The 27,231-nt window shown below is 43.2% G+C and overlaps 1 protein-coding gene across 1 annotated transcript in view; it reads left to right on the top strand.

Annotated features, from left to right (window-relative positions):
- The window catches only part of LOC115471078 (pancreatic triacylglycerol lipase-like), a 33,377-nt gene that overhangs the window by 2,911 nt on the left and 3,235 nt on the right, over positions 1–27,231 (top strand). Inside the window, exons 2-10 of the mRNA XM_030204752.1 lie at positions 420–574; positions 3,125–3,250; positions 3,935–4,069; positions 6,546–6,654; positions 12,201–12,320; positions 12,414–12,533; positions 13,282–13,400; positions 22,050–22,176; positions 26,482–26,593. Of these exons, the coding sequence (XP_030060612.1) occupies positions 420–574; positions 3,125–3,250; positions 3,935–4,069; positions 6,546–6,654; positions 12,201–12,320; positions 12,414–12,533; positions 13,282–13,400; positions 22,050–22,176; positions 26,482–26,593 (1,123 nt within the window). The remainder of the gene's footprint in view (positions 1–419; positions 575–3,124; positions 3,251–3,934; positions 4,070–6,545; positions 6,655–12,200; positions 12,321–12,413; positions 12,534–13,281; positions 13,401–22,049; positions 22,177–26,481; positions 26,594–27,231) is intronic.

The raw sequence follows: 27,231 nt of genomic DNA, 5'->3' as shown, positions 1-27,231 counted from the left end.
CCTGTATATATGTAAACCCCTTTGAATGTAGTTGCAAAATACCACAGAAAGGCAGTATATCAAGTCTCCTTTCCCCTTACAAAATTTCATTGAGTCATTTCCCTTAAAATACAGGAGTTTGAAAGATACTGCCCTACCATTAATTTCATTTACAAGAATTCAGCTCTGCCCCACACAGTGATACTCTTATCTTCACAAAATAGTTTAACAAGAAACTCACTCCAGTTTGTAACTGCCAGACTGAAGCTGAGCATCATTGGGACTGTAGGATGGGGAGGGGATCGGGGGAAAGGAGAAAATGTTTGATGCAAGATCGTTTATAGGAATAAGAATGTATTTATTATCCTTATAGCATGATTTCAGCAAATAAGCCATGCCAGCCAAGTCATAGAAGTTGAGTGATTTATTGCATTTTGTAGGAGATGAAGTCTGCTATGACAGGTTGGGATGCTTTACGAATGATATCCCATGGGGTGGGACAGCGGAGAGACCGATTGCAAAATTACCCTGGGATCCTGAAAAGGTCAACACACGTTTCCTTCTCTACACAAAAGAAAATCCAAATAACTTTCAAGTAAGACGTTATGTATTTTTCTTTAAATATTTCAAACTCTGTCGTCTATTTGCACCAATGAAATGCTCTTTTCTGTTAGATCATTTCTGTGCTGTATATGTTCTTCTTACAGACTGAGGACTTTGAATAAAGTAGTTTGGTTGCTGAGTTAGTCTACTCTAATACACTGAAAAAAAAAATGATTAATACATTAAAAACAAAATCCACCCAAGAATATAGAGACCCCTTTATTAAAAAGGCTTCCAGCAGGACGCACTAAAGCAGATTGCAGTAAATTTCTCTTTTGTGCACACTCACCCCCGGATCCTAGGTAGTGTGACTTGAGTTGCGTGTGCAAATCCAGTTGTATTCTGGATTTGCGCACACAACGTAATTATGGCAATCAGCACTAATGAACTTAAGCAATTTATTGACACTAATTGGCAATAATTAGAATTTACTCCCACGATCGTCTAAGTGTATTCTACAAGGTGATCTGTGTAAAGTCTAAGACGCGGAACTGAAAAGGGAGGCATGGTATGGACAGGTTGTGGGCTTTTCTAAAATTTACGTGTACTGTTATAGAATATGCCTGTTCCACCCATAATTTAGGTGTTAGCATTTACGCCAGGTTTTCATTGGTGTAAATGGCTGTGACCAAGTATAGTTGCAGAAAATGAGTGTTGGGCGTATTCTATAAACTGTGCATAGATTTAGACACAGTTTATAGAAAATGCCTAGGCAGTGCATTTTTTCTAGCAAAAAAGGTGCCGGTACTCAAATGCCAGGCCACCCTTCAGAGATGGGGGACTCACCCCACAATAGCCAGGTCCCCTGCAACCAGCCACAGAATCTATGACAAGGCAGAATTGGTGTGTAGAGCCTGAGCTCTTTCATTAAAATTTGGGGATCATGGGTCAATTTTAGCAGACAATGGAAAAGGTGCCGGTACTCAGTACCCCCAAGTACCCCCTCAAAAAAAGCCCTGTGCCTAGGCATACTTTTCTTTGGTGATTGTATAGAAGTGATGTATAGAATCTAGCCCCAACTGCGCGGTATTTTGTTTTTAAATTATTTTTGAAGGGGGCATGTCAGGGATGAGCATGGATGTGCTGTTCAGGGTTCGATTCCCTCTGAGGCTCCTTGTGACCCTGGGCAAGTCACTTAACCCTCCATTGTCCCAGGTACAAAAACTTAGAGTGAGCCCACTAGGGACAGAGAAAGGACCTGCATATAATATATGTAAACCACTTTGGTTGTACGACAGAAAGATGGTATATCAAGTCCATGACCTTCATATTAGAACGCGCTAATTGAATAATGCAGTATTAACAAGTGAGCCCTAAATAGGAGACAGTAAGTGCTCCCAAGTTAATTATTTGCAGTTGCCATGCACTAATGATATTAGCACATGACCAAGTAAAAAAATTGAGAATGCCATATTTTATGGACATGCTAGAAATGGGCTTAGTGTACTGGAAAGTCCCACGGTAGAATGCGCCAAGCCCATTTAGTAGGGCATTTTAGTAAAAGGGTCCTATAACATGATAACACTCTATAATTTACTCTATCATTTATGAACTCTAATGCAATGCCACTTTGTATTTCTCAGTCCGGAAATGGCGTTCGCCATTGTGGCATAATGTAAGCCACATTGAGCCTGCAAATACCTACATGTCAGACCTTATAGACTTGCCTATTAGGAACGCAAAAAGATCATCATGCACATTCTTCAATCTCCATTATCCTAACTGTAAAGGGCTAAATTACAAATCCACATACGCGACCAGTTTCTCATACATCTGCACGCAGCTATGGAATGCTCTACCGAAGGCCATAAAAACAACGCAAGACCTAACCATCTTCTGAAGGCTACTGAAAACAGATCTTTTCAAGAAGGCATACCATCAATATCCATCTTAAATATCAAACAATAGCATTATACACGATCTATACAAGACCGAACTTTTACCGCCTGACTGCTTAACCTCTTTGCTATTAATGATCAAGCACTACCACTTTAAACCTTATGTCGAATAGGGTCTCTCTATAGCCGATGACCTAATGTACGTTACAACCCAATTTATTACTCAGGAACCTTCTTGCAATACCATAATGTATTCTTCTTTACCATGTTTGTACGCACATGGTGTATATATATATATATATATATATATATATATATATATATATATATATATATATACACACCATGATCTGTTCCATATATATTATGTTCCATGTATGTTACCATGAATGCATGCACCTTAACGCAATACCATCTGTAATCCTGTTAACAGGAAATGGCAACCGCCATTACGGCAAATGTAAGCCACATTGAGCCTGCAAATTGGTGGGAAAATGTGGGATACAAATGCAACCAATAAATAAAATAAATAAAATGCCTTTTTATTGGACTAACTTAAAACATTTGTTGACCAGCTTTTAAGAGCTAACACCCAGTGGCATATGAAGAGCAGGGCGGTGCTAAAAAGAGGCATTTGCATTGCTTACAGATAATTACACTTAAAATTCAATTTGATGTCTTAATGTGTTTTTCTTCTACAACAGGAGATCACTGCCGTTGACCCATCAACTATTGCAGCTTCAAATTTCAATGCCAGCAAGAAGACTTGCTTTATCACTCATGGGTTCGTAGACCAAGGAGAAGAAAATTGGCTGTCGGACATGTGCCGGGTGAGATATGAAGACTATTTGAATGATAAAGTACCGTGTTCACTCTGTGTAGTGTTCATGGTGGCAAGCAGCAAGACACCCCTGATATCAGGGGGAAATATCACTGCACTGCTCACACTTACAAAATCCTTTACACCTCTGAAATCAGAGCAGCTGCTCCCTGTTCACATTTTGGCAACATCAGCATTTGCTTTATGGAAGGCCTTTTACAGGGTCCTTACATACTGATACGTAATTAAAAACATAAGCTTTGCCATACTGGGACAGACCAAAGGTCCAAGCCCAGTAACTTTTTTTCCAGTGGTGGATATTCCAGGACACAAGTACCTGGCAAGATCCCAAAAGAGTAAAAAAAAAGATTTTATGCTGCTTATCCTAGATATAAACAGTGATTTTTCCAAGTCCATTTAATGGCTTATGGACTGTTAGGAAATTATCCAAACCTTTTTTAAACCCTGCTAAGCTAAACGCTTTTACCACCTTCTCTGATAACGAATTCCAGAGTTTAATTAAGCGTTGAGTGAAGAAATATTTTCTTTGATTTGTTATAAATGTACTACTTAGTATTTTTGGAAAGAATAAACAAGCAATTTATGTCTACCTGTTCCACTCCACTCAACATTGTATATGTATTTATTTTATTTTGAAATTAATTGTTTTTTTTTGTGTGTATGTTGGCTGCAGCGGATGCTTCAACTGGAAAACTTGAACTGTATTTGTGTGGACTGGAAAGGCGGCTCTCAGTGCGCATATACTCAGGCTGCCCACAATATCCGAGTGGTTGGAGCAGAAGTGGCTTATTTTATAGATACCCTTAAGGTAAAGAGAGATCTCTGTCATATAGAAAGCATTGGAATGTACCTACCTCTACGCAGTTCTGGAAGAGACCGGAATGAATTAACATAGTTGATACTCACGGTTGCAGTACTGCATCACATAAATTGCTTTTATTTTTACACGTAAGTTTGCTAAGGTTCTCTAACATTTGATGTGCTGTTTTTTGGACTTTTGGTCATGTATGCCTTGAAAAATTGGAATTAAGATAGAAATGTCGTCTGCATGTATAAAAGCTTTGTACCCCTCACCTTCTAGTTTTATGTCTAATGAACACATCAGAATGTTTGGCATCATTTGTAGAATAGTGTTACGTGCCGGGAATCATGACTGCATTTAGGTGCAACCATTTATACCAACGAAACCTTGGTGTAAATCCCTGTGTCTAAATTAGATATACGACCCCTTTATTCTATAACAACAAATGTAAATTTAACAAAAACCCTGGTCTGCCCATGATCTGCCCATGACCGTGCCCCCTTCACGCATAAAATTAATATATGGATCCCATGCCTAAATTTATGTGCACAAATTTTAATTGATTTCTAGAAGATCATTTTCCATTTTTTGTTATTGCTATCATGGGATAAACAAAAAAGAATCCTGTTTATAAGGAATGGATCCAAACAGAGCCGCCAAGAGACTAAGCCGGGCCAGGGGCAAGGTCGCTTCCCCCCCCCAACCCCCGCCGCTGCTGCAGTCCCCGGTCTCACCTGCCTGTCCACAGCTCCTTCCGTCACCGGGCTCCCTGCATTAAAATCTGCAGCACCTCAGCTGAGCTCCATTTGGAAAGGCAGATCGCCTCCCTTTGGGCCTTCCCTCAATGTGTCCCACCCTCGTCTGATGTAACTTCCTGTTTCTGCAAGGGCGGGACACAGGGAGGGCCCGAAGGGAGGCGATCTGCCTTTCCAAACGGAGCTCAGCTGAGGCGCTGCCGATTTTTAATGCAGGGGGCCCGGTGGTGGAGAGCAGGCAGGTAAGACCAGGGACTGCAGCTCCGGCGGCCTGACCCCGGCGCCGGGCCCCCCTTGGAGACCCGGGCCCGGGAATTTTGTCCCCCCTGCCCCCCCCCCTTGGCAGCCCTGGATCCAAAGAAGCTTAGTGGAGATTAGGAAGCTACATTGGTAATTGGGAAGCAAAGCCAATACTGGGCAAACTTCTACGGTCTGTGCTCTGATCATAGTTGGACAGGTTCGGCTTTAGCTTCAGAAGTTGGAGAACAAGGCCAGTGCTAGGCAGACTTCTATGGTCTATGCCCTGATTGTGGCTGAATACATTTGGGTGGGCTGGAGTGGAACACATCAGGAGCTTCAATGTCTGAATATTGCCAGATAGCCAATTAATCATTCAGGCGCTGTTCCTGGCCAATTAAATGGTTTTAAATATCAAAGGGTTAGAGTTTAGCAGTTTAGTTATCACACTGGATAGGCCGCATGGTCTTTATCTGCTGTCATTTTCTATTTTTCTGTTTCCATGAAAATGTAGCTCTTAAAGTGGAAAATAGGAAATGAAACATGTTTATGAATCTTTATGAAACAAGAATGCTCAATTGTCATATTTAATAATCTCCTCTCCCACTCCAAAAGAAAAAAAAGAAAAACACTTAATATCGAGGCATTTAACATTTATGAATTTTTACTACTCAACGTATTTACCAAAGGTCTTGAGCTGGAATGAGGCACCGAAAGATGGACTTCTTTCCAAATATAATTTCACTGGACAAGAAATAAGGTTTTGTAAAATAAATGTTTATCTCTTGATCAAGACTTTGCAAAATTTATTTTCATAGAACTGAATGAGCAGAACAAAGGCCCTTACTATCCCTTATTTTACCGTGTTTCCCTGAAAATAAGACACTGTCTTATATTAATTTTTGCCCCCCCAAAATGCACTAGGTCTTATTTTCAGGGGCTGTCTTATTTTTCGGGGAAACATCGGGGTTGGATCGGGGTTGGCCCGCCCGCCCTCCGTCGCTCCCGGAACTAACCTTAAACGCCTCCTTTCACCTTCGCAGCAAGCAGCAGCAGGGCAGGCCACTCCTTCCTTCCGTGTCCCGCCCTCGCCTGACATAACGTCCACGAGGGCGGGGCACGGAAGGAAGGAAAGGTCTGCCCTGCTGCTGCTTGCTGCGAAGGTGAAAGGAGGCATTTAAGGTTAGTTCCGGGAGCGACGGAGGGTGGGTGGTGGGGGGGCCGCCCGGGGGCGGCCTTGTCCGGTTCTCGGCGGCCCTGCTTTCAAACAAAAATTTGCTAAGTCTTACTTTCGGGGGAGGCCTTATATCTAGCAATTCAGGAAAACCTCTACTAGGTCTTATTTTCGGGGGATGTCTTACTTTCGGGGAAACAGGGTAGTCAGTAAAAATTAAAACTAGGGTATTAATAAGTACTACTTTTTGTCCCCCAAAATTAGATGCTGGATTTTTTTGTGACTCTCTTTATTTTCTCTTAAACAATATCCTCAGAATAATTATGGCTACTCTCCTTCAAGTGTCCATTTCATTGGCCACAGTCTGGGAGCCCATGCTGCTGCTGAGACTGGGAGAAGAATCCGTGGCATCGCAAGAATCACTGGTAGGTGACAAGAGGTACTTTAGCAGAAAGAATGTTGAATCAACTACATAGCGTCATCTATGAGTAAAGATCTTCCTTTCCTCTAGCAGTAGGGGTGACTCAGGTGCCCTCATTGAATTCAGGGGGAAGGCTAACCCTTGATCCACTTCAGATTTCCCATCTATCTCCTGTAGGGAGTTTATCCCAAGATGGGTTTTCTCCCATAGGGGAAATGTTGGCCTTGCAACAGCCCATGCCTCTTCCGTCATCTGCTATACGTTCTTTCAGCCAGTGCTGTTTCCAAAAGAAGTTCCAGCATTGGAAACTGGACCTTCACAAGTATCTATGTTAGATGTATGTAAGATTGTGACGAGGTATGAAGCAACAACGATCCATGGGTCCAGTAGAGCAACTCTGTGACTACTCAGGATGTTGTCTCTAAAGTGGATGATTTGGACCAAAATGTTTCTTCATTAGATGTTTCTTTAAAAAAAGGTAGTATCTCAGGTTGGTGCTTGACAGCAGGTTGGGGCTTCCGCGATAAAGGATTGCCTATACTTGCATAAGCAGCTTGAGATGGTGGAGAATCTGTTGAGATTGCCTTATCTGCGATTTTTACATTTTCCAATGTGTCCATTATCTGCAGAAATCACTTTGAACGGGCTGTATTGGCATTGCTGCGAGTCAGCCGCTGCCGAAGTTTAATAAACAGGAGGGTAAATGTTACTATTTGCTACAGAAGGTACTGGAGAGTCAACAAGAGGGGCACATTATATTTTTTCTCTTCAGGTTGATGCTATGGATAATTTGACTGCCTTTTTGGAAAAAACCCAGGATGATATTACTCAGCACTCTACTCTGCTGGCTTCTTTTGCCTTTGAAATAGATACAGTAATGATCTAAAAAGATTTTCTTTTTTGTGGAGCGAGATTGCAGGTATTTCCTGATGTTCCTAGGGCTACTCAGTCCAGACGTAGACAATTTCTTCAGTTTAAATCTAGAGTTGTGGATTTAGGAGCCACTTTTTTCTTGAAGTTTCCCTCCAAGTGTTTGATTTTCTTTTCCTGATTCTTGTTATGTTTTCTTTGAACCAGACCAGCTGAAAAGGCTTTTATTAGATAGGGAAGCTAAATAATCAATCATGAGGTAGTTGCTGTAAGATCACCTTGTTAGTTTAGGTAGATCTTTCTTTATTAACGTGTGGATATATTTGAGTCGTCTTCTCGGGATGTGGATTATTTGTTTCCTGCCTGCCTTGTCTCCAGCCAGCCTTGCCGGCCTTGGTTCCAGCCTTACCTATAGCTCTGTCCAGGTCTCCAGTTCTAGCTGTGCCTTGCCTGGTCCCGGTGACTTGCCTGCTGCCAGTCAGGGCCAGGCTAACCCTCGGGTTGACCAGGCAGTGCCAAACTGTCTGCAGCCCAAAAGCTCACTTTCCCTGAGTTGTGACAATTTGCTGTTCTTTAACTTGTCAATTTGGGTTATTACATCTTCAAGGTTAACCAAAATTTTTTTCAGTTGTTCCATATCATCACTCTTAAAACACCATTTCTGGTCTCTCTGTTTGGGAGCACACTTTCAAGACTGCTTGGTCCTTGGTAAATGGACTCCAGCAGAAGCTTCCTGGTCAATCAACTGATTAGAATTCAAAGTTATGCATAAAGCTTTCTTAGTGTTTACAGATAAACTCTCAGGGAAATCAGTCAGGGGACTGTCAGACAACGCAAGAGAAGTGTTATATGTCAACTCACAGGGAGGAGCTTGACGTTTTCTTCTGGCATTGGAAGCACATCTTCTCTTACTCTGGATGGAGAAGCATCTTTGCAAACTTTTGGCAGCCCACATAGCAGGCATTGTAAATGTGCAAACAGACTTTCTCAGCAAATATTCCCAAGATCTGGGAAAGTGGGAATTATCCCACTCAGCCTTCAAGCTGAGAGTAGGCCGATGGGGAACTCAATTTTTGGATCTCATGGCAACAACAAAGCCCCAGGCTTTTTCAACTTTAGGAAGGAGTCTGGAGCGGAGAGGCTACATACACTAATTTAGCCTTGGCCATTTCTGGATCTGCTGTATATGTTGCCGCCTTGAACAGTTATAGGCCAAGTTCTACATTGAGTCACAATCCATCAAGGTCTGGTGATGCTTCAGATTGCCCCAGGAGACCATGGTATCCAGGTCTTATCCAACTTCAAGAGAATAAACTGCTCCTACTTTTTCAGCGGTGGGACTATCGTGTCAGGGGCCTATTCTTATGGAAGATCCCTCCCACTTTGGTCTTATGGCCTGGTTATTGAGAGTAAAGGCTATTCTCAGAAAGTCATTTCCACTTTTCTTCAGGCAAGGAAGGAGGTCCATTTCAGCAGCCTTTGCAGGAGTGTGGAGGACATTTGAAGGATGGTGTGTGCAGTGATCTCCATCTCCTTTCTGTTTCTCAGTTGCTAATAGCATCCTTACAGGAAGATCTCAAGAAGGGTTCTTTAAATATCCAAGTAGTGGTCCTAGCTTGTTTCAGAGGTCATCTTGAAATTATTCGTTAGATGTATTATGCTTTCTCAAAGGTGTCAGTTGTCTGCAATGTCCTCTGTATTCACTTTATCCAGGCCGAAATTTGTCTGGTCTTAAGATCCCTTCAGTGACAGCTGTTTGAGTCCTTAATCTATATGTTACCATGTTATGTATGTTAAAGATATAATGTGGTTAGTGAATACCTGACCTTTTATTTGAGTTGGGGGACACACTCAGGCCAGCAAGATACTCCTCACTCTCTTGCCCATGAAAATCTGCTGTTAAAATCCCTCACCAAATCTATCATAAAAGAAACTCTCAGAAGATATTTGCTTTATAATAAGAATACTAATTTATTATTAGCACAGCAAATAATTCTGTTAATTATCCTTATATCTTAATCATACATTATTCATTCGTTATTCTTCTATTAATATACTTACACAGCCGTTAATGTCTTTTCTGCTTATGTGTCTTAGTTCACTGCAATTAGGCAGTTAGAGAAAACTTCCTCTCAATGATTCCTCTCCCCCCCCCCTTCTCTCTCATCTTGTGATATTTGCCTTAAACATGAGGCAATTGAACTGAGATATGACCCTAGCTCAACTGTTTACACAGAGGAACAGTTCTGAAAAAGAGAACTAGAAGTTAGTATGAAGGAGTGGGGGTTTGGGGGAGCAGGCAGCCGCTAGGTTTATGGTGATGGGGTGGAGGGGAGCTGCTGGTCGTAGCTCAGATTCCTCCAAGCTCCCGGACTCATTACTCAATTAGGATACCTCAGAGGTGTTGTCTGTTTTCAATTTGCAGAGTTCTGCTCTGAGATTCCAACCATTCAGACACTTATGCCCAGATGATCAAAAGCAGATGCAGGCGCTAGAGGCTGTTAGCGTCATACTAGCGCCTGCGTTTACTACCTCCCTGTGATCAGTGCCCCCGAGCACGTGAAACCAACACGCTTGCGGGCTCTGAACTTAACTAGCATGCAAATACATGCAAAACAGGGCTCTTAGCGCAAATAGCATGCAAATGTATTCCTTCCCAATGATCAGCGAGCAGCGCACCAAACATTGCTGCACTGTCCATGGCAAACCCTATGCCAGCTCGGAGCTGGTGTTTGGGTTTGCAGACCATTGGGGAGGAATAGTGAGTCCTGTCCAGCACAAATTTGCATGCTAGCAGGCCCCCATTCCCCCCAATGCAGCAGCCCCCCCTCCCCACACAGGAGCAGGAACCCCAACCCAACCCCCCCCCCCCCACAGTGACAGGGGGACTGGAGGTCCAGTGGACCTCCGGTCCTCCTGACCCCTCCAACATAGTTTTAGGGGGGCTGGAGATCCGGTGGGTCTCCAGCCCCCTAACCCCCCCCCCCAATTTCCCCTCAAATGGAGCCTGGTGGCCTAGTAGGCCATGAGTCAATTCCCCCCCCCCCGACCTCATGGACTAGCGGCCCTTCCCCACTCCCTACCTTCATTGGAGGAGGGAGGTGGCCTCCCTTCTCTTCCATTGGTGCCGCCTCAAAGATGGCGGTGCCCAGTCCTGCCCAGTGGATCCTGGGATGCTCTGGGTGAGGCTTCACACAATATAAGATAGTTTCTCCTTTATATGGTATAAAGTCCCGCCCAGCGCATCCCAGGATGCACTGGTCAGGGTTGGGCACTGCCATCTTAGAGGCGGCACCGATGAAAGAGGAAGGAGGCCACCTCCCTCCTCCAACAAAGGCAGGGGGTGGGGAAGGGCCGCTAGACCATCATGACAGGGGGGTGGGGGGAGCATTCTTAGTAGACTAGCCACACAGACATCCCAGCAGAACAGTGGAGCACTCCAGTGGACTTCACATAAAAGTTCCCAGATACATATCTCACTGTTACCCCTTTATATTGTATGTTGAGCCCTTCAAACCCCACCAAAAACCTACTGTACTGAAATGTACACCACTACAGTAGTCCTTATGCCTGCTGGTGTCACCTATATGTAGGTACAGTAGGTTTTTGGTGGGTTTTAGAGGGCTGACACTTTCCATCACAAGTGTACCAGTTAGAGTGGGATATGGGCCTGGGTTCTCTTCTCTACAGTGCACTGCACCAACCACTAGGCTACTCCAGGAATCTGCTTGCTGCTCTAATAGGACTGGCTATAACATCGGAAGCTGTTTGGAGGGTGGGAGGAGGTCAGTGACCATTGGGGGGGAGCAGGGCCGTGCCGACGCAGTAAGCGAGGTAAGCATGGCAGGAGGGCGCCATCCTCTGGGGGGCGCCCCGCCCCACCATGCTTACCTCGCCCTCTTCTCCCCAGATCGTTTTTTTTTTTTTTAAATTTACCTCTCCGGCGCGCGGCAGCGTAGGCAGCGTTAGTGAGAAGGAGGCGGCACTCCCCCGCCCCGACGTGTCTTCGCTTGGTTCCGCCTTCTTCTGACGTCATTTCTGACGTAAGAAGAAGGCGGGACACAGCGAAGGGAAGACACGTCGGGGCGGGAGAGCGCCGCCTCCTTCTCACTAACGCTGCCACGCGCCGGAGAGGTAAATTTAAACAAACAAAAAAAAAAGGATCTGGGGAGAAGAGCGTGGGTAGTGTAGCACTCGTTTTCGGGGGGGGGGGGGGGCGCCGAAGAGGCCAACTGCAGGGGGGCGCCGGAGACCCTAGGCACAGCCCTGGGGGGGAGTAAGGAGGGGATCATTCCTTAATCCCTTCAGTGGTAATCTCATCATTTAGGGCACCTTTTTCTGACTTAATCATGATAAAAACTGGTCTAGACTAAAATGTTTAAATTGTAGTCCTGGCGTTAATCCATTATGGTGGAAAAATGTCTAAGTGTTAGTAACGCCCAAATCCCACCCCAACACACTTCCTTGTGATTTGCACGCACTGCCGACAAACTGCATACCAAAACATTTAAAAAGTGAATTTCAAAAATAGTGATCTGAACGTTTTGGCTAGCAAAACATCCAAATGCCAGTTTGTGCCGCTTTTTGACTGTTTTTCTGTTTCAAAAATGAGTCCCTGAGATCTAATTTCTCCCTTTCACACTGAGTCATGGTACTTATATCTGAATGTGTTCCACTTAGGTTTGGATCCAGCTGAACCTTATTTCCAAGGCACTCCTATTCAAGTCCGCTTGGATATGTCTGATGCAGTGTTCGTTGATGTCATTCATACAGACGCGGCACCGATAATTCCCAACTTGGGTATGTTTGTCAGGACAGCTGCCTGCTGTGTGGTGGAATGGAATGAGATGGAACTCTTCTAACATCTGCCTAACATCACTTTCCATGCTTTAGGTTTTGGAATGAGCCAGGCTGTCGGCCATCTTGATTTCTATCCAAATGGAGGAGAATACATGCCGGGATGTAAGAAGAACGTGATCTCACAGATTGTAGATATTGATGGTATTTGGGAAGGTAAGGACAAACTTTGGCATCCTGACTATAGATAGATAGATAGATAGATAGATAGATAGATAGATAGATAGATAACAACAGGCCTAGTTCAAAATTTTGGTGATAATAAATAACATGGAGTAGAAGAAAAAGTGGGATGTTTCACCACTGAAACCAAACACTGGAAAGATGGATTCTTCAAGAAACAAACGTTCATTAAATCAAAAGACTCAACACAAACATTGTGTTTTGGCCGCTAATATTCCTGTTTTTCTTTTTATTCCCATCTTATATATCATTTTCATTGTTTTAAACTGTAAATACATATACATATATATATATATTTATCTATATATGGCTTTTTTTGTAGACTCCTGATGCAGGCCTAGCGGCCGAAACACAACGTTTGCTAGTTCAATGTAGGAGAGCACACTGGTTAAAAAGCCTCAATCAGCTGGTCTGTCATGGCACAAGATAAGTCAAAGAGATTACCGACTACCACAGCACTAAGAAGTAGGGCATTTAGTAACTTGCTTAGCAGTATTTGAAGGGGTATTGCATTCCTGGGAGAGGTTGTGAACCAGCTCCTCTGAAACATATTGACCTGAAAGCATGCATAATCAATCTTTTAATGCTGTATGAAGTCAGATAAATAATAACAAATTTCATAGATAAAAGAGATCACGTTATCAAATTAGACACTGCAGATAAGGAGTATTTAAGACTGCAAAAGATACATATATATATTCACAGGACTCTCTTTTCACAGGTACCCGTGACTTTGTGGCCTGTAACCACCTACGAAGCTACAAATACTATTCTGATAGCATCATTAGTCCAGATGGATTTATTGGGTATCATTCCCCAACGTATGAATCGTTTACGTCAGTAAGTGCGTGAGAAGGGCTTCAGCATTGTTTCTTTAAATAGAGTCTGGTTGCAATCACGGAATAACGTAAGGTGTTACTATTGGAAATTACAGTTTGAGTTTAATGTAACATGCTGACTATTGTTTCTTTCAGCGTGCATGGCAAAAGTGAAGGTAGTAAGGGGGGAGGGGGATAAGAGAGGGTACTGTTATAAAAATAAAAACTGATGATAGCAACTTAAGATTAATGTACATAAGAACGACAGCTTTACAACTTGTTATGTATGTACTCTAATGGATGTGTTACCAGGTGGAATCATCAATAAAAATGTGGGCACATAAATAGAGTCTGGTTTAACATGGTAGACGTGTGGCATCAGAGGCAAAGATTCGATTTAACACTGTGAAAGGTATTCTACATACTTGAATCTATTTGAAGGAATTCATCTTCCTGTTTCCCATAGAGTGTGTGTTACACTCCCTTTCATACCAGATTCATATCCCTCCTAACAAACACATTTTCAAGACTAATTATAAAGTTATCACGTGGTTATCCTTGATAATGGCCTTCCTGGGTTAACTATTGCTCTGGGACTGTGCTGTCTGCCAGGTGCTGAGATCCAAGACATTGCAGAGAGATTGCCGAGACTCATCAAGCACCTGACTATTATCCAATGCTGCCCATCCATGTTAGTATGAATAATATTGCTAGTTATTTGGTCCAACATAATCCAATGTTACTTTGTGGCTCTGGAAGAGAGGGCGAAGCAGATAAATATGCTCCTTAATCCTTCTCAGTTGAGCGTAAAGCCCAAGCAGAGAAGTTTGCATCCTGAAGATGGATGCATGGCTGTGCCATGGTGTTGATGGCGGCTTTCTGGACCATGAGGTGGTTTTCCATGGCTTTCTGAGCAGAGATGGCATTAATCCATTGAAAATGGGTCAAAAATCTCTTCTGGAAGAGACTAGTCAACCTACTGAGGAAGAATTTAAACTAGACTCTATGGGCATGGATGGAACAAGACATAAGGTAAGCAAAAGATATTACCTTTTGAGACGAGCGGATGTGGTCCCTCTTCACAAAAATGGAGACAGGGAAGAAGTGGGAAACTACAGACCGGTAAGTCTCACGTCGGTGGCAGGAAAATTAATGGAGTCGCTGCTGAAAGAAAGGATAGTTAACTTTCTAGAAACTGACGGATTACAGGACCTGAGGCAACATGGCTTTACCAAAGGAAAATCCTGCCAAATGAATCTTATTGACTTTTTTGACTGGGTGACCAAAGAACTGGATGAAGGACGTGCGCTAGATGTAATCTACTTGGACTTCAGCAAAGCCTTTGATACGGTCCCCCACAGAAGACTCGTGAATAAGCTGAAAGGGTTGAACTTAGGGCCGAAAGTGGTGAACTGGATAAGAAACTGGTTGACCGACAGGTGGCAGAGGGTGGTGGTAAATGGAATCTGCTCAGAGGAAAGGAAGGTGAGCAGTGGAGTTCCTCAGGGGTCGGTGCTGGGGCCTATTCTGATTAATATATTTGTGGGAGATATTGCTGAAGGGTTGGAAGGAAAGGTGTGCCTTTTTGCGGATGACACAAAAATAACCAATAGAGTGGATACCCTGGAGGGAGTAGAAACGATGAGAAGGGATCTCTGAACGTTAGAAGAATGTTCCAGGGTCTGGCAGTTAAAATCTAATACTATTTTATTCTGGGTTAACTGTTCGTTCTGGTTTCACTTTTACTTATTTCTCAGTATCATATTAAGTAGAGGAGTGTGGTAGCCGTGTTAGTCCACTCTTAAGGTTATCAATAGAAATCAAACAAAATAAAACATGGAAAAGAAAATAAGATGATACCTTTTTTATTGGACATAACTTAATACATTTCTTGATTAGCTTTCGAAGGTTGCCCTTCTTCCTCAGATCGGAAATAAGCAAATGTGCTAGCTGACAGTGTATATAAGTGAGAACATTCAAGCATTGCTATGACAGTCTGACAGGGTGGGAGGATGGGGGTGGGTAGGAAGTATGCATGGGGACATCAAAGCATATCATTGGTATTCTAACAGGGTGGGTGTGGATAGGTGAGGGGTGGGGTGATCAACAGAGACATACAGCTTTATGGTTTATAATGGGCTAGGAACCCCAGATCCTTGTTAAGTCCTTTCTGTTGGGTGTTAAAATATTCAATCATTCTGACTTCAAAGGTCTTACGTTCTTGTATGGTTTTAAAGTTACCTTTGAGGATTCTCACTGTGAAGTCACTGGTGCAGTGTCCTGGTCCTGTAAAATGTTGCCCAACAGGCGTGGGAACCCTGCTGGCACCAGTATTGTTCATACGATGTCTATGTAAATTGAATCTTGTCTTAAGCATCTGGCCTGTTTCTCCAATATAGCATCCTTCGTTACATTTTTTACACTGAATGATATATACCACATTGGAAGATGAGCAAGTGAAAGATCCCTTTATGTTGAATATCTTTCCTTTGTGGATGACTTTGGGGTCCTGTGAAATATTTTGGCATAGTTTGCAACTGGATAAATTACAGGGAAGTGTGCCCTTCTGTTCCTTTTCAGTCTGTGAAGGAAGTTTACTTCTGATTAGCTTGTGTTTTAAATTGGGTGGCTGTCGGAAGGCCAGTACTGGTGGGGATGGGAATATCTCTTTCAGTAATTCATCCTCCTGGAGTATAGGTTGTAGATCTCATGATTTTCCTCAGTTTTTCCAGCTCTGGATTGTAACAGCTGACAGTGATGTGCTCGTGAAATTCCCCTCATTTAAATGAGTTCAAAGCTCAGATACGTTTGAGAAACTTGAAGCTGAATAACACGAGAATCTTCTGCAGAGACTAAAAGTTCTCCTGATGATGTAAGGACACTGGCGAAACATAGCTAGTGCTGAGAACAGAAAAATCGGGTGATTGTAATAAGAATAATGAAGATGATTTAAACGAGGGGAATTTCACGAGCACATCACTGTCAGCTGTTACAAAGGGAGAAAAGGTGGAACCAGTGTCAACATGGGAAAACACTGCAGCCATCCCTATCTATTCAGTCACGATCAGGGCATAGACTGTAGACGTCTGCCCAGCTCCTGTTTTGTTTACAATTACCGGCGTCGCCATCCAATCTCCGCTAAGATTCCATGGAACCATTCCTTCTAAACAGGATTCCTTTGTGTTTATCCCATGCATGTTTGAATTCCATTACCGTTTTCATGTCCACCACCTCCTGTGGGCGGGCATTCCACATATCCACCACCCTCTCCGTGAAAAAATACTTCCTGACATTAGTCCTGAGTCTGCCCCCCTTCAACCTCAATTCATGACCTCTAGTTCTACCGCTTTCCCGTCTCCAGAAAAAGTTCATTTGCAGATTAATACCTTTCAAATATCTGAAAGTCTGTATCATATCACCCCTGTTTCTCCTTTCCTCCAAGGTATACATGTTCAGGTCAGCAAGTCTCTCCTCATAAGGTTTGCAACGCAAATTCCATACCATTTTTGTAGCTTTTCTTTGCACTGCTTCCAGTCTTTTTACATCTTTAGCAAGATACGACCTCCAAAACTGAACACAATACACCACGTGGGGCTTCACACGACTTGTAGAGGGGCATCAATACCTCTTTTCTTCTGCTGGTTATGCCCCTCTCTGCGCAGCCTAGCATCCTTCTGGCCACGGCCATGGCCTTGTTGCATTGTTTCTTCGCCTTCAGATCCTCCAACACCAACACCCCAAGGTCTCTCTCCTGAGTCAAGCTTACTAATCTCGCCCCTCTTATTTGGTATCTCTCTTTTGGGTTTCCGCACCCCAAGTGCATCACTCTACACTTCTTGGCATTAAATTTTAAATATTTCTCAGTATCACATTGAAACCCTTTTTTTTCTTTTTTCTTTGCTCTTTTAATTACATAAATACATAAGTATTGCCATACTGGAAAAGACCAAAGGTCCATCAAGCCCAGCATCCTGTTTCCAACAGTGGCCAATCCAGGTCACAAATACCTGGCAAGATTCCAAAAAAGTACAAAACATTTTATATGGCTTATCCCAGAAATAGTGGATTTTCCACAAGTCCATTTAATAATGGTCCATGGACTTTTCCTTTAGGAAGCCGTTCAAACCTTTTTTAAACTTCGCTAAGCTAATGCCTTTACCACATTCTCTGGCAACAAATACAGAGTTTAATTACACATTGAGTGAAGAAAAAAATTTCTCTGATTCATTATATGCCCCCTAGTCCTAGTATTTTTGGAAAGCGTAAACAGGCGTTTCACATCTACCCATTCAACTCCACTCATTATTTTATAGACCTCTATCATATCTCCCCTCAGCCGCCTTTTCTCCAAGCTGAAAAGCCCTACCGCTTTAGCCTTTCCTCATAGGGAAGTTGTCCAATCCATTTTATCATTTTCATCGCCCTTCTTTGCACCTTTTCTAATTCCACTATATCTTTTTTGAGATGCGGCGACCAGAATTGAACACAATATTCGAGGTGCAGTCGCACCATGGAGCAATACAAAGGCATTATAACATCCTCATTTTTGTTTTCCATTCCTTTCCTAATAATACCTAACATTCTATTTGCTTTCTTAGCCGCAGCAGCACACTGAGCAGAAGGTTTCAATGTATCATCAACGACTACACCTAGATCCCTTTCTTGGTCTGTGACTCCTAACGTGGAACCTTGCATGACGTAGCTATAATTCGGGTTCCTCTTTCCCACATGCATCACTTTGCACTTGTTCACATTAAACATCATCTGCAATTTAGACGCCCAGTCTCCCAGGCTCATAAGGTCCTCTTGTAATTTTTCACAATCCTCCCGCGATTTAGCGACTTTGAATAACTTTGTGTCATCAGGAAATTTAATTACCTCACTAGTTACTCCCATCTCTAGGTCATTTATAAATATGTTAAAAAGCAGCAGTCCCAGCACAGACCCCTGGGGAACCCCACTAACTACCCTTCTCCATTGAGAATACTGACCATTTAACCCTACTCTCTGTTTTCTATCTTTTAACCAGTTTTTAATCCACAATAGAACACTACCTCCTATCCCATGACTCTCCAATTTCCTCTGGAGTCTTTCATGAGGTACTTTGTCAAACGCCTTCTGAAAATCCAGATACACAATATCAACCGGCTCACCTTTATCCACATGTTTGTTCACCCCTTCAAAGAACTGTTTTTAAATCATGTAACGACGTTATCATATCTATACTCTGTAAGCCACATTGAGCCTGCAAAAAGGTGGGAAAATGCGGGGTACAAATACAATAAATAAATAGTAGATTGGTAAGGCAAGATTTCCCTTCACTAAATCCATTTTGACTTTGTCTCGTTAATCCATGCTTTTGAATATGCTCTGTAATTTTGTTCTTAAAAATAGTCTCTACCATTTTGCCCCACACCGATGCCAGACTCACCAGTCTATAATTTCCCGGATCTCCTCTGGAACCTTTTTAAAAAATCGGCATTACATTGGCCACCCTCCAATCTTCCAGTACCATGCTCGATTTTAAGGATAAATTACATATTACTAACAATAGCTCCGCAAGCACATTTTTCAGTTCTATCAGTACTCTGGGATGAATACCATCTGGTCCAGGAGATTTGCTACTCTTCAGTTTGTAGAACTGCCCCATTACATCCTCCATGTTTACAGAGAATTCATTAAGTTTCTCCGACTCGTCAGCTTCGAAAACCATTTCCGGCACCAGTATCCCACCCAAATCTTCCTCGGTGTAGACTGAAGCAAAGAATTCATTTAATCTCTCCACTACGGCTTTGTCTTCCCTGATCGCCCCTTTTACTCCTTGGTCATCTAGTGGTCCAACCGATTCTCTTGCCAGCTTCCTGCTTTTAATATACCTAAAGAAATTTTACTATGTGTTTTTGCCTCCAACGCAATCTTTTTTTCGAAGTCCCTCTTAGCCTTCCTTATCAGCGCTTTGCATTTGACTTGACATTCCTTATGCTGTTTCTTAGTCGATTCCTTCCATTTTCTGAAGGATTTTCTTTTAGCTCTAATAGCTTCCTTCACCTCACTTTTTAACCACGCCGGCTGTAGTTTGGTCTTCCGCCCTTCTTTTTTAATACGCGGAATATATTTGGCCTGGGCTTCCAGGATGGTGTTTTTGAACAGCATCCACGCCTGATGTAAATTTTTGACCCTCGCATCTGCTCCTCTAAGTTTTTTTTTTCACCGTTCTTCTCATTTTATCATAGTCTCCTTTTTAAAAGTTAAATGCTAATGTATTGGATTTCCTATTTATACTTACTTCAAAGCTAATATCAAATCCGATCATATTATGATCACTGTTATCAAGCGGCCCCAGCACCATTACCTCCCGCACCAGATCATGCGCTCCACTAAGAGCTTGGTCTAGAATTTTTCCTTCTCTTGTCGGCTCCTGTACCAGCTGCTCCATAAAGCTGTCCTTGATTTCATCAAGGAATTTTACCTCCCTAGCGTGCCCCGATGTTACATTTACCCAGTCAATATCAGGGTAATTGAAATCACCCATTATTATTGTGTTGCTCAGTTTGTTTGCGTCCCTAATTTCCTTTAAAATTTCTGAATCCGTCTGTTCATCCTGGCCAGGCGGACGGTAGTACACTCCTATCACTATCCTTCTCCCCTTTACATATGGAATTTCAATCCACAGTGATTCCAAGAAGTGTTTTGTTTCCTGCAGAATTTTCAATCTATTTGATTCACGGCTCTCCTTAACATACAATGCTACCCCTCCACCAATTTGATCCACCCTATCATTATGATATAATTTCTAGAGAAAATTTCAGTTTAAAACTATGGGAAAAGGGTTTGTACACTATCCTGCTTATTTTTGAAAGAGAAGGGCGCCCATCTTCCGACACAAATCGGGAGATGGGCGCTCTTCTCTCAGGTGCGGCCAAATCGGCATAATCGAAAGCCAATTTTGGCCGCCCTCAACTGCAGTCCATTGCAGGAGCGGCCAAAGTTTAAGGGGGTGTATCGGAGGCATAGCAAAGGCGGGACTGGGGCGTGATTAACACATAGGTGCCCTCGGCCGATAATGGAAAAAAGAAAGGCGGCCCTGACGAGCATTTTGCTGACTTTACTTGGTCCATTTATTTTCAGGACCAAGCCTCAAAAAGGTGTCCGAACTGACCAGATGACCACCTGAGGGAATCGGGGATGACCTCCCCGTACTCCCCCAGTGGTCACCAACCCCCTACCACCCTAAAAAAAAGTTTTAAAAACATTTATTCCAGCCTCTATGCCAGCCTCAAATGTCATACCCAGCTACATGACAGCAGTATGCAGGTCCCTGGAGCAGTTTTAGTGGGTGCAGTGCACTTCAGGTAGACGGACCCAGGCCCATCCCCCCACCTGTTACACTTGTTGTGGTAAATGGGAGCCCTACAAAACCCACCCGAAACCCACTGTACCCAAATGTAGGTGCCCCCCTTCACCCCTTAGGGCTATGGTAGTGGTGTACAGTTGTGGGGAGTGGGTTTTGGGGGGGATTTCGGGGCTCAGCACCAAAGGGAAGGGAGCTATGTACCTGGGAGCAATTAATGAAGTCCACTGCAGTGCCCCCTAGGGTGCCCAGTTGGTGTCCTGGCATGTCAGGGGCCCAATGCAGTACAAATGCTGGCTCCTCCCACGACCAAATGGCTTGGATTTGGCCGGTTTTGAGATGGCCGCCCTTAGTTTCCATTATCGCCAAAAACCGAGGCCGGCCATCTGTAAATCTGTCAATCTCAACATTTAGGTCGACCATCTCTAAAGCTGACCTAAATATTGAGATTTGGCCGGCCCCGACTGTATTACCGAAACGAAAGATGGCCGCCCCTTCCAGGGGCGTCCCCAGAGATGGGCGCCCCTGTTCGATTATGCCCCTCCACGGCAACTAGTTAATAATGCTTGCGCTCTCTCTTTCTCTCTCTCTTTATTCCCCCTTAATACTAAACTAGATCCTGCAGTGCCTGCTAGAGTGTATCTTTTAATGCTGTGGTACAAAGTTTTTAAAACTAAGTGGAAAAGACTATGGAGATTAGTTGATAAAATTAGCTTTTTATATTTTTATTTTGCCTATCGCTAACCTACAATTCCTCCTTTAAACCCCAATCTTTAAGTTCCTAAAGCACAAAGCAAAATAGTGTTCACTTACCAGAGAAATGTCCTCTTCTCTCGGAACTTCTCAGAAAGAAAGTTCAGTGGGACTTTTCCTCTTTATATAGTTTTGAATCTCACGGGCCTTTTTTAAAAACAGGCTCTTTGAAGCTGACTCAGCAACCTATGCAAGTATTCTACTTCCCCACACCTTAATTAACACTTAATTGAGGTCTTTGGATGTGCTACCTCTCCAGCAGCCAAGGAACAGAAAATAACAGCCTTTTAGAACAAGAGTTTTGGGCTGTTTAGTTTCTACCTCTAGAAAAGGTTTCAGTTTAAAACTATGGGAAAAATACCTACTTTTAGAGAAAATTTCAGTTTAAAACTATGGGAAAAGGGTTTGTACATTATGGCAGTAATTGACAAGGCACATTAATTCACTACATTTTTAGGGCACACTAATGAATAAACAGTACTACAAACCAGTACTCACTTTGTTCTGAATGTTAATTGGATAGAATTTGATTATCTTTTGCTAACCTGAGGCTTAAACTTTCCCCAGGGAACTGGCTTTCCATGTCCATCTGGCGGATGCCCAAGGATGGGTCATTTTGCAAATACCTTTCGTGGGGTCACATCAGTGAGCCAAAAATTTTACTTGAACACTGGAGATGCCAAGGACTTTTCTCGTAAGTCTGCATTAAATTTACTGCCGATTTTAAAAAGGGTCTATGATTAATTAAGAAAGAATACAATCAAGAGTGTTGTTAGCATTCCTACTTGATAGGGGTGAGTTGTGCAGTGAAGAAGAGGGAGGCTTTGGGGTAATCATATTTTATGGCCTCAAGGTAGCAAAATACTGATGGTCAAAGTGAGAGTGATGCTAGAGTGCAAATGGAAAAGAATAATCTCAAAGAACTGCATTTCCTAAGAAAAGCAAGACTGCAAGTCTCTGCATTGAATGAGGAAAACCCAGGACTGGGTTCACCTGTCTGACAAATTGGGAGCCAGTTAGCAGCTCTACCAGCCCACAAGATCCCTGCGATTGTAGGATCAGGAATTGCTGACTGTTCCTTCGGTCTGCCGTATTCGATTACAGACTGTCCATGCACAACTTTTTTTCCATTGTCAGACCTCAATCGTGGAATGCTTTACCACTTTCTGTATGGCAATTGATCTCCTTGGCAGTATTTAAGAAACAGATAAAGGCTGTGATGTTTCAGACAGCATTGTTTGAAGCACAGTTGAGGGGTGGTTTGGGCTTCAGAATCAGGGTTCCATGTTACTGATGGTGTTTTATGTGATTTGATTATGTATGTTTTAGTGTTCTCTACTCAGATTTTTGGATGGGCAGATACATTTTTGTAAATAAATAAATATCTGTGGGTCAGCTGTGTGGAGTTGTGTGTGAGTTTGCATGGGTTAGGTTGGGGATGGAGACAGGAAAGAGCTACACACTACCTCTGCAATCACATACCCCACCCATCACCCATGCCATGCACCATCCATCATTAACCTATCCTCTCTCATTTACCACACACCCTATGTACCCTGTCTCATGTGATGTACATCTATGCCCCCAAATCGCTACACACCTAAATCCTCCTGATCCACATTATATAAAGACCATCACATACCAAAGGGGAACTTTCATCTCCTTCCCTCATTCTTGGGGATTTTAACATTCATGCTAGTGATCCCTCTGATTCTTATGCTTCTCAATTTCTCACTTTAGCATCCTAAGTACATAAGTACATAAGTAATGCCATACTGGGAAAAGACCAAGGGTCCATCGAGCCCAGCATCTTGTCCACGACAGTGGCCAATCCAGGCCAAGGGCACCTGGCAAGCTTCCCAAACGTACAAACATTCTATACATGTTATTCCTGGAATTTTGGATTTTCCCCAAGTCTGTTTAGTAGCGGTTTATGGACTTGTCCTTTAGGAAACCGTCTAACCCCTTTTTAAACTCTGCTAAGCTAACCGCCTGCACCACGTTCTCCGGCAACGAAATCCAGAGTTTAATTACGCGTTGGGTGAAGAAAGATTTTCTCCGATTTGTTTTAAATTTACTACACTATAGTTTCATCACATACCCCCTAGTTCTAGTATTTTTGGAAAGCGTGAACAAACGCTTCACATCCACCTGTTCCACTCCACTCATTATTTTATATATCTCTATCATGTCTCCCCTCAGCCATCTCTTCTCCAAGCTGAAAAGCCCTAGCCTCCTTAGTCTTTCTTCATAGGGAAGTCGTCCCATCCCCGCTATCATTTTAGTCACCCTTCGCTGCACCTTTTCCAATTCTGCTATATCTTTCTTGAGATGCGGCGACCAGAATTGAACACAATACTCAAGGTGCAGTCGCACCATGGAGTGATACAACGGCATTATAACATCCTCACATCTGTTCTCCATACCTTTCTTAATAATACCCAACATTCTATTTGCTTTCCTAGCCGCAGCAGCACACTGAGCAGAAGGTTTCAGTGTATTATCGATGACGACACCCAGATCCCTTTCTTGGTCCGTAACTCCTAATGTGGAACCTTGCATGACGTAGCTATAATTCGGGTTCTTTTCCCCCACATGCATCACTTTGCACTTGTTCACATTAAATGTCATCTGTCATTTAGTCTCCCAGTCTCGTAAGGTCCTCTTGTAATTTTTCACAATCCTGTCGCGAGTTAACGACTTTGAATAACTTTGTGTCATCAGCAAATTTAATTACCTCGCTAGTTACTCCCATCTCTAAATCATTTATAAATATATTAAAAAGCAGCGGTCCTAGCACAGACCCCTGAGGAACCCCACTAACTACCCTTCTCCATTGTGAATACTGCCCATTTAACCCCACTCTCTGTTTCCTATCCTTCCTCTTTCAATCTTCAACTGTCCTCCACTACCACCCCCACTCCCAGAATGGCCACTGTCTTGGTCTTATCTTCTTCTCCAACTGCTCACTCTCCAGTTTAAACCGGTAACATTATTGTGTGCACACAAATCGGGTAAAAAAATATATGTATATATATATCTATCAGATCTGAGTACAATAATTGGGGTTGTGTACATGTTTGGGATGTTTTATGTTGTTGCAGAAGTGGGGTCGGGGTCTTGGTAATTGTAATTGTAGTTTTGAACATCTTACTGCCTTTGTAACTTATCACAAAGTATTTAATACCTTGCAATATTTGTATTTAATACTAGCAAACTTTAACAATCGGTACCAACACTTAGGAACATATCTAAATGTTTCTATTTATTTTACCATTTAATAAAATATTTAATATTTTTTTTTCTTGTCAAATCTCTTGGTTGCGTGGAGTTTATTTGGGAACCCTATTTGAAACTGACATTCCTATATATTTATTTCTTATTGTAATTACCTGCTCCACCACTAGGGGGTTTACAACTACCACCAACTCATTTAAGAATCGTCAACATATAACCCTTGCACATTCTCCTCTATTATCTCATATCTCTTTTCATTCACTGTATCATCCAAGGTTCTTTTTTTAACACTTAACTCTCTTCTGCTTTAGGTGTTCTTGCTCCTTCTCTTCCCTGTCTTGCAAGGCATGCCAAACTGCAACTTTGGCTGACCTCCAAAATTCACTACCTATGTTCCTGTGCCTAATCTGCAAGGTACCTTTGACTAAAGTCCTACACACATGTTGACTTCATACATTTGCAGTTCTTGCTTATCTCATTCCGGTTTGCTATTCCACTTGCCTTACACTCACCATCCCTTTGCCACACTAAATTCCCTCCTCAGAGTGGGTCCACCTCCGGCCCCTCCTTCATTTTCCATCCAGAGTGGGCTAAGTATTTTCAAAACAAGGTTCACGAGCTTAATCTTGACTTCTCTCCTAGGTTACTTCCATCTCCCCTTTCCTCACTTCTTTCTCACATCCTTCCTTCAACCCCCTGCCACTCTTCCTTCTTTTTCTAAGATCACATAGGAGGAAACTGCACTTCTCTCTACTGTTCCCGCTAAGCTGTGCAGGAGTCCTCCACCTGCACCTTGCCAGTAGGGGGTGCCTTTTCACTACATATTCAATAATGAGGGACAGGCAAACTCTGCTAGACTCCAGGTAACCCTGCCTGTCTCTAGCAATTGAAAACACAGTATTGAAGAACCGCCCCCCCCCCCCCCCCCCCACTGGCAGCAATGCAATTGGAGGACTCCCACACAGCTTAGAGGGAACAGTGCTTCTCTCCTCCAAACCAGTGTTGCCAGGTGGGCGGTTTTGGTTTTCCGCGACCCGCCGCGGGAAATTTTTGCCTGCGGCGGGTTGCGTTTTTTTGGGCTTGTTTTGGGTCTTTTGGGTGGTTTTTTAAGCGGTTTTTTCGGCCGCGGGGGGCGGGGTTAGTGACATTTTAGGCGGGGCCGATGACGGGGAGGCAGGGCCAATGATGGGGAGGCGGGGCTGATGACGGCGAGGGCAGGGTTGATGACGGCGGGGGCGGGGGTGATGATGCGGGGGTGGGGGTGTCAGGGGCAGGGTTTGACTTTGGGCGGGTTTTGGGCTGGTTTGGGTGGGGAAAAAATTTTCCACCTGGCAACCCTGCTCCAAACTCATTGCTTGGTCCTCTGATCCAATACCAACCCATCTACTCAGCTCTATTTCTCCTGCTGTCATCCCTTCTATCATTGAGTTTGCCTGCTTTGTTTGGGGGGTGGGGGTGGGAGGGGAAGGGGTAATGGGCTCAGATCAATGTAAGTTGGAGAACTTTCTCCCTTCTCCCCTCAGGTAGACATCAGTTACTTTTCTCTTCTCCCCTTCACCCCCCCCCCCCCCCCAGCTCAATGTGTCTGCCACACATACAGACACATACACGATCATACATTCATCCACCCACCCATTCCCTTCTCCTGGGCCTATCACTTCTACCTCAACCATCCCATCAGTTCGGTTGTAGTTGTAACAATATTTTAAAATCTTTGTATTTATTAATCTGTTTTTATTGTCTTCCATTGTGTTCTCCATAGGCTGGAGGTATAAGGTATCAGTCACAATCTCTGGAAGTCATAGCGTGCAGGGATATTTCAACATAGCTTTGTATGGAAATAATGGCTCCACAAGGCAATATCAGATTTTCAAGTGAGTTCACAGAGATGTGAAAATGTAATACCGTGTACAATATTGTTGTGTTCTCAAATTATTTCCTCTCATGTATTACACATGGAAAATGACTCATGAAATCGTGCAGTCAAATACATGCAATACAAATACGGCGGGCCCGATATTCAATGTTATTTAACCGGCTAGGAAGGACTCCTGGCCGGTTAAATAGCGCTTGACTGAGCTCTAATATTCAGCGCAAGATAGCCGATTATCTCTGCTGAATATTATCGCTTGGCGGCTAGCCGGCTAAGCGTGAATTTTCAGTGCTAAACCGGACAAGTTTTGTGGTTAAGATATAGCCCTGCTATTTAATCGGCCTATCTTTAACTGCTATTAACTTAACCGACTAGTGCTGAACATTTACATAGCCAGTTAAGTTGCCATGGCCAAAACTGAAACCGGATATTCAATGCCTGTCGCTGGATATGGCCTGGAATTGAATATCCAAGATCAGCACCAGCAGCTGCAGTTAACCACACCGTCTGCCGCCAGCTATCAGGAGTTGTAGGTACACCAACAAGACTTTATATATGTACTGGTAAAAAAGGCCCGTTTCTGTATGAAATGAAACAGGCACTAGCAAAGTTATCCCCCCCCCCCCTCGCTCTCTCCCT

The sequence above is a fragment of the Microcaecilia unicolor genome, chromosome 5 (assembly GCF_901765095.1).
Source record: "Microcaecilia unicolor chromosome 5, aMicUni1.1, whole genome shotgun sequence".
Lineage (NCBI taxonomy): Eukaryota > Metazoa > Chordata > Amphibia > Gymnophiona > Siphonopidae > Microcaecilia > Microcaecilia unicolor.
Note: the sequence above shows the minus strand (reverse complement) of the source record. Positions and strands in the feature narration are given on the sequence as shown.